The sequence below is a fragment of the Elaeis guineensis genome, chromosome 5 (genome assembly GCF_000442705.2).
Source record: "Elaeis guineensis isolate ETL-2024a chromosome 5, EG11, whole genome shotgun sequence".
Taxonomy (NCBI): Eukaryota; Viridiplantae; Streptophyta; class Magnoliopsida; order Arecales; family Arecaceae; genus Elaeis; species Elaeis guineensis.
The window spans coordinates 5,855,770-5,864,148 of NC_025997.2; the positions used below are offsets into that span (position 1 = coordinate 5,855,770).

At 36.1% G+C, this 8,379-nt stretch overlaps 1 protein-coding gene across 1 annotated transcript; it reads right to left on the bottom strand.

Moving 5' to 3' along the window:
- Positions 1 to 556: 556 nt before the first annotated feature.
- On the bottom strand, positions 557 to 7,075 carry LOC105044608 (uncharacterized). Its single transcript, XM_010922558.4, has 6 exons — positions 6,589 to 7,075; positions 3,230 to 3,358; positions 3,021 to 3,141; positions 2,833 to 2,914; positions 1,117 to 1,270; positions 557 to 975 (listed from the first exon to the last, which is right to left on the bottom strand). The coding sequence occupies exons 1-6, from the start codon at positions 6,877 to 6,879 to the stop codon at positions 841 to 843; spliced, it is 912 nt and encodes a 303-aa protein (XP_010920860.3). The 5' UTR covers positions 6,880 to 7,075; the 3' UTR covers positions 557 to 840.
- Between the last annotated feature and the right edge of the window lie 1,304 nt (positions 7,076 to 8,379).

Consider the following 8,379-nt stretch of genomic DNA (forward strand, 5'->3'; position numbering starts at 1 on the left):
TTGAGGGATGGACCGTTGAGCTTAGCTCAAAAGTTGGGCCGGTAAAACAATTCAAATATTCTGGATGCATGCAGCCAACTTTGTTCCATTCGCCCTTGTTCAGTAGCTCAGCGAACCATCGAGATGTCATGGCTCCCGTTCCAGTATCACAAAGTGACATAGAATGCAAATACAGTATCATACTCAGACAAATCGATGATTCCCAGAAATAAGATCAGATCTTCAACTTAAACCTTAATCATCATCATATGTTCTTATCAAAAAAATTATCATCATATTATCCCTATTTGCTAGAAAATGAAACAAACGTGTTACAGCTATATGGATGGTGCCAAGGTGGTCATGTTACTGATAAAGCGAAAAAAAAAGGAACAGAAAAAGAAAAGAGAACATGAAGAAATGCTGGTTCCAGTACAGAGGTGCGAATCAAAATAAAAATTCTTTGGAGCTCACTCAGTAGCAAATTTCGTACAAGTACCCAGTAGAATACCCACATATTTTAAACACATCCAAAACCATCAACCACATACCCACAAGTTATTTCTACTATGAAAACTTTCAACAATAAATATAAAAAATATTATGCATTGACTACATGACAAAATCCACAGATAATTGCTACTTAAATACAGTGCTATATTCAATGTTTAAGTAGCACTGAAATAATGTATATATATTAAAATGGGAGGAACAAGTCTAATTGGACTCCAGAGTTCCCTGAACAGGACCTGATAATATGATAATGTACAGCAAGCTTTCGGGATCAGAAAGATCTGCATGAAAGACAGCGCCAGCTCAGAGGCCTCGAGAAGGACAGTTTTGCAATGGTACTCAGCAAATTCACCAAGTGCAATCATGGATGGGTATTCCATGCTGTCTAAACCACTCTGGCATGTGAAATTTTTCATACAATATAGGCCTGACGTCCCTCTGGATTGATAGGTGCTTTAGAAGCGGAAGAAGAACCCCCATAAGCTGATCAACACAAAATATGATGAGAAGATATAAGAACTCAAATACATTTTTCCAAGAAAAAGTTTCTGGTGAATAAATTGCACCCTCATTGCAGATATACGTGTTTGGCTAATCTCATAGGAAATTACAATCTCTTACTACCTGCTCATCACAAGGCTGTCCTGCAGAAAATGGGATGCATGGTATTCCATTTAGTGGTTGCAGCAAGAAACTGAAAGGATTGTTGTCAACAATGACAATGCGGCAGAGATCTTTTGACATGCAAGAAAGATCTTTGACATGCTCCCGATATTCCCTGATCAATAGAATGCTAATTGTTCAATCACATGATACACAACTAAGCTTATTACATCTCCAGCCTTCTCTTCCTATTGCAAAGTTCATTCCATAATCCACTCAAGGTTGCGTAATAGAAAGCAATAACAAATGAATGACAAACCATATTTCGAGGGGAAAAATATGTACAACAAGCAAAATCATCATATGTTTGAAAATGGCTAATCAGAGAATGAGCAAGCATTTCAATTTAGGGCCAAAACATCATTGGCAGGCAGAGTTGTTAAATCTACATTCCAACTTTCTTCTTTTTTCAGGTGAAAGCGAGGGAGATCCACCCATCGTAATGACCCAGGATGCACCATGCAAGACTCAAACCCAGAAACTCTGGTTGCCATACAGAGTAGTATGACCACTGGGGCAATTCATTTTCAAAATCTAGAACCTATTTTAAGTGCTTGAAGTAAGAAAACTTCAATTGGTTGAAACAGAGTAGATGATGTTTAGATAGGTAATTCATTGATTACCCCTGGACTTTGACTTTGTAGGTTTGCTAAAACAAAAAGGGAAAAAAAAAAAAGGAACAGAGCCTACCAGTCATGGACTTAAAAATAGCAGAAAAGCTAATATTCCCTACCTTTTAGCCAGTAGATTAGTTAAGACCAATTAGCTTGACTAAGGAAGAACTCTTTTTTTTCTTTCTCTCTGACATATACTTCTGATACATAGGTTATTAAATAAAATTGATTTACTTCTAACATCTATCAGCCCGACTTTCAGAAGACTTGCAATAGTATAAACTAGAATGATATGCTTTCAGAATATCAATCAAGCAGTACATTTCAGGAAAAATTGATATCATATCATATTACCCAGCAGTTGTTATGCACACCACTGTTCATGGATGCAAAACTGTTTGATCTCCAATCAATGACGAAAGGATTTCGTTGTGAGTCCTCTTTCTTTCCATTGATTACAATACTTGTACTTAGAACGCACGTCGAGCACTAGATTTATTTGCTTTAAAATAAATGAAAACGATTACCACGAGGATCATAATATTATATAAGTTTATTATCAAAGAGTATCTCTTTAGCATTTAAGATAGAACCAACTAATGTAACATTATGATAGAGAAGCAGATTATTTTACAGTTATTGTCTAGAAAAGTATTTAAATGATCAGCAAAATGTTATACTGTTTATCTGAATTTTGTGGCTTTACCTTTATTGACCATGCAAAGTTGATAATTTGGCAGCCTCAAAAACAGAAGTTGTAGTGAATAAATTGTTGACCATAACTTACTAGTTTCCTTCAAACCTTGAGTATTGTTAATTGCTCAAAACCAACGTGAACTTAATGTATTGATCTTACAGAAATAAATCAAATTCAACTTTATTAGTATAATAATGATATAACATGAGTGAGAGCAGATGAATCACAATGATAGGGAAAATCAAGGAGCTTATTAGAATGAATTTATTACCGACCACAAAAGAGTTTTGCTTAATAATTTGTTCAGAAATATGAAATTCGGTCCAAAAGTAATCCTAGCTATTTATGACGATAAGATCAACTTACGTGCTGACAGTCGAAGACCGGTATAGACGAAGAGAAAATTTATTATCAACATCTATTCTATCAACAAGAGGGCTTGCATAACCTGAAACAGCGTACAAGGATGATAACTAAAACAAGTTTTTTTCCTCTTTCTTACTTAAAAGGGATAACCAAGAAGGTGGAATAGAAGAATAAGTAAACAACCAGACCTTCAAGACCAGCAGTAAAGAGAACAAGATTTGCAAATTTGCTAATTTGCTGCAAGAACTCTCGCAAACCAGGACGTTCAAAAACAGTGACATGATTCACCTTTTGTTTTCCTTCAGCATCCTTCAAGCCAAGAATTCTACTTTTGAAAAAGAGCCTCTTTTAACATGAGACTGCACAAGTATAAAAATACAGCTCAAAAGGGACTAACCTTCTCCACAGATATGCATTCCAGCTCAAAACACTCCAGACCTGCTTCAATAGCCTGATCACGAACAAGAGAAGGAAGGCTAGATGACTCATATGCGCATACTAAAGTCTCATCCAAGTCAAGAACAACCTGCACATTATATCAAGTTTCCCCTTAACAGATGGCATTTATATAAAATATAATAACTAATACAAAATCAAGCATCTGACCAACTAAAATACTTGATAAAAGTACCGGACTTTTCTGGTCATTTTTTAATGAACAGGATAAAAATGCCAACTAAAATACTTAAGAATGCATCATCTCGGAATAAGGGGGAAGGGGAGAAAAGAAGCAAGAGAAATGAAAACAAAAGGCCTTCTAATGTGTAACATAAAGTTCAGGGCAGAATATTGAAAACCACATCTGACCACCAAATTGAATCAGATAATACAACATGATGACCTAGAAAACAAACCATACACAAACCAGCTTTTAGCAGAATCATCAGGTCGGATGCTTGTTTCCTACTTCTTTCCAAACAAAAACCAGGCAAGTGTTTAACAAAACTGCAAATCAAAAGTTGAAAAGCCTGTTTCTTTAGAGGGAAGCCTACTTGAATATTAAAACAATGTCATAGGTATCAAAATAGCATTAGAAAATAATGAACAAATGGCAACAGCCACTTGTGTGCTTTCGTTTAGTTTGGACTGGTCTGTACACCCATGCAATCTGGGTTAATTTTGACAGCATTAATCATGGGTCATTGCTATGTCAACTTACCAGATCATTAATATCTAAATCTATTAACATGAACTTAACAACCATCCAGCATCTACAAGGGATTCTCAAAATGGAGGATCCAGTTGGAGTTATAAACCCAAAGTTTAATGAGATTATCTCCATAACAGCTGAAATAAAAAAGACTTAGAAGTTTGAGAATCAATGGTGGTTTCGGCTACAGTACTAACTTAATGCTCAGATGAGTTTCTACTTGATTTTACATAAGTTCATAAATATAGCATGCCACAATGCACTCTACAGTTCATACAGTGCCTGAGTATGTGTTTTGGGAGGCTATATAATTATTTGTAGCAGCATGGTGTGGTGAAATGCAAAGTGAAAAGAAGTGAAGGAAGGCAGTAGCCTTGGTTTGTGGATTATTTCTGCTGTTCCTTAAGTGTAGACTGTAAACCATCCATGTAGTAACCACCAAAATCTAACCTTAGAGGGATTTGGTATTAAGTCACCAGAATATCATACACCAATAACAGACCCACCTCTCTTGAATTCTTAATTCCACTGCCTGAATCCCTACTGTCTTCCCCCTATGCGTTAAATCATCTTAAGCCAACCAAAATATCAAGTCACAGTCTCACTCTTACTAATGCATCCATATTATCCACAAGCGGAAGCCCAAAAAAATGTCGCATGAATATCTGCATCAAACAGTACACTTTATCTTACTTTGTACTATATATGGTGGAAAAGCCTTGTAAGTCAGCTCCCTATCACTGGCCTGAAGTGCACAGCTTCAGTATTTCCTCACATATTGCCCACCAAAGAGAGTAAAATAAAGACGTAAGTTCTGCATTTCCCTCTTTGATTCCCACATACCTTTTCCCATGAAGACAACATATTATATTTTTCCCACCATTTGCGCTGGTCAAAAAACAACCGAAACTCTTTCCCATTCAAGCCCTTTTTAAACGAAAAGACAGCTGACCACAAATTTCACATGCACATGCATCACATATGCTGGCTCTAGTATTAGTATAAACAGCTTATGTGTGTCTGCCTTCTATGAAACATAGAACAGATTTGGCACCCAAATGTAACAAATGAGGCAAACAATAGATTGGGGGTAAGAAGAAGAAAAGGAACCCACCTTCCAGTTGGAACAATTGAAATAGAGTAGTACACAACAATGGCATATCTTTTTGAGAAAAAACTAGCAATCATATCATAATGCAAAATCATTGATGTGGAGACAGCATAAGTGAGCACTTATGTCATCAATGCTTCTCCCAAAGAGAGGAACTCCACCAAAAAATCAGTTCTTCATATGCCAACCAAGACATCCAATACTACCATGTAAAGTAATTACATTACAAAATAAACAACCGCATACAACAAAAAAAAAAAAAAAAAGAGTGCTGGCACTTAAAGCAATTTTTCAAGCCTCTTTTAACCTCCATATTTTGTGAAAATTCAATATTTTTGTACATATGTATTCTAAGGTATAAATAGCAGCTGTCAGAAATATATGGTCACCATAGAGACTGCCAAAGAGGCTTCCTAACTGACGAGACTGTATATGAACTCAGAAAGTCGTGAGACCAACATTTTTAACAACAAAAATGCAAGATTTCTTGCTGAGATTCAGATTTATCATGCTAAAACATAGAATTGAGATAATTGGTATCACTTCATCCAGTATATCAAAAACTATAGGTGAAGTGCCATAAAAGAAACTTCATGAATCAAAGAATCAAATGAAATTGCTCCATAAATGACATATCCTTATAATTCCAAGCATCACACTGACATGAACAACATCATTGACCTACCAAGCATTTGAAAATACATGCAAGTACATTGTCTATATTTCAAGTCTATGTACCAGTTCAATGCAACGTCTGACTTGCAGCCAAGCCAGAACCTCTGACACAATTTCCTTTATTATTCATAGAAATTTCAGCCTTCACCAACTGGAGTCGCCCACAAGTGAGACAATTGTACAGACAGTTACGCTATGCTTGTGTCCCCTTCCATTCCTGTTTCATTTATTTTTGTTCATTTTAGAGCATCATATTCTTCAACACAGAGAAAAATTTATCACCATCACTTATCCAAGTTCTCAGAACCACTTTAATCGGCAAGAAGCATAGTTTCGAAATAAATGTAAAAGAATAAAAAGGCACTAAGGTTCCCAGAAATCACGAAAGCACAAAACAAGAAGGAGATCCAAAATCTCCTTGCAGCTCAAGTATGAAGAGCTCAGAGCCATCCCGAACATACCATGACGGCTAAATTATCATCTATGCTCGTTTTAATTACTCCAGATCATTTCAAGTTCCTTCCAAATTCCACTACATCTCCAAATTCCAATTCAAGCATGTTACTCACAACATGAATCCAATGCTCAGACCATTAGTTTTCCGCTAGCGATAAAACCTATACCGATTTCACTAGTTCAATGCAGTAAAGTCATTCATCTTCACATAATGGATGCAACTAAGACTACTGAACCAGAGTTCCTATGCACTGAGAGGAGGAAAATAAAAATGGTGGGATCTTTACATCAAAATGCGGAAAGGAAAACAGAAAATGAGGATTTTTACATCAAAGTGAGAGGAGATACAGGATCGAATCAATACCGTGAGCTTATCGGAGGGGCTGTCGGAGACGGTGGGAGGCGGCGGCGGAGTGTCGGCGGGGGCCTCGACGGGGAGGGGCCTGAAGGCCGGAGAGGAAGAGGGCGAGGAGGAAAGGAAGGGAACGAAGGAGAGGAGCTGGGCCCACGAGGGGGTTCCCCTCAGGATCTGGAGCAGGATGCGGAACAGGAACCCAGCCCAGCTCACCACCGTCCGCCACACGTGGAGCCTGTTGGCGGCGCCGCCGCCGGGGGTGTACATGGCGGATGCCGCCGAGCGGGCCAGCTCCTCCATCTGAAGGGGACACGCGTGGGCACGAGGTGAGGTCCGGATGGGTCGGGGGACGCCTCCGCGGTGGAGGGGATCCGGTGGGTGGGCGGCCGCTCGAGTGGCCAACGAGGGGAAGAGAAATGGAAGCGACACGAGCGGCTGGCGTGGTCCGGATGATTTATTTTTGGCAACTCTGGGTTTTGCCGGATGGGGTATGAGATCCGCTTGTTCGTAAGACAAGCTGTATTATATGCACGGCTGGCAAAATAGAGCTGGATAGCGTTTCATATCCAAAAACACAAAATTAGTATATAATCCACGCAAAGGGTACGGTTTATTCTTTTAATGTTTTTAAATATAATATAGCAACATAATAATGATAATAAGTAAAAAATTCACAAAATTATTTTTATTTTTTAAAAAATATTTTTTTATTATGTATTAAGTAATGATAATTAATAATGATCAAATATATTTATTTTGAAATCATTAATATTTATTATATATTAAATAATAAATTTTAATGATGGACAAAAATATTGGTACAAATATCATTGGTTCCAGCATCCTTTCAGAAGAATTTTATACAAATCTAACCTCTATTTTAGATATAAACATGCCTTCTTCACTATAATTGTTTGATCTAATAAGAGTAGATAGTTACTCTACAATAAATCCACATGTAAATTTCTATAAAACTCTGGAATTTCTCACTTTTTTTTTGAAAAAAAAAAGTTGTTAACTATTTCGTCGTTGATTAGCATGATCTTTTAGCGTGAGTTAGAGCTATTTGAGCTTTTCTTTATCTTGTCTCATGGTATCATTACCTTTGGAATAGAAAAATGGCTTCCTGTGGGAAGATCCCTTCCGTATCCTTTAGTTTTCTCGAAAGGACACGACGGTAGAGAATCTAGAGGCAGTGGATCTGCATGAGAAGCTATAAGTGAAGCTATAAAGAGCGGCCGTGATCTTTTTCTCAGAAAACAACAAAATTAATTTTCAAATTAATGAATAACTTGTTTACCGGATACGGTCAGGGTCAGTGTGCCATCAAAGTGGATGGTAAATTTATCAATCTAAATTTAATTTATTTATAAAATAAATTAAAAATTTAGATATAAATTTAATTTATTTATTAAATAAATAATTTATTTTATCTATAAATTTATTTATTAAGTAGATCAAATTAAATTATAAATTAAATAAATTAAGCGAATGAATTAAACATATCAAAAATAGATTAAATAGATACAATATGAATTAAATATATTTTAAATAAATTAAATAGATTAAATTATGATTTAATTTAATTATTAAATAAGTCAAACGTCTAAATCTGAATCCAACCAATTAATAAGCAAGTATAGATGAATGATTCATTTACAATCGAAATCTATTTATATCAATCATAGATTGGATTGATAGATCGGATCATAAATTGTCACTCTTATATACGATGAATATTTTTTAAATTTTATCTACTATGGGAGATTCTTTTCATAAATAAATAGATGATATAAAGTT

What these genes read in the sequence shown, in the direction of transcription:
- LOC105044608 (XM_010922558.4), bottom strand. Translation starts at nt 6,879, where the DNA reads ATGGAGGAGCTGGCCCGCTCGGCGGCATCCGCCATGTACACCCCCGGC. An exon ending in GCCCCTCCGATAAGCTCACG is followed by an intron (nt 3,359 to 6,588) that starts GTATTGATTCGA and finishes TATAATGTGCAG; the next exon opens with GTTGTTCTTGACTTGGATGA. An exon ending in CGGTCTTCGACTGTCAGCAC is followed by an intron (nt 1,271 to 2,832) that starts GTAAGTTGATCT and finishes TCTATTGATCAG; the next exon opens with GGAATATCGGGAGCATGTCA.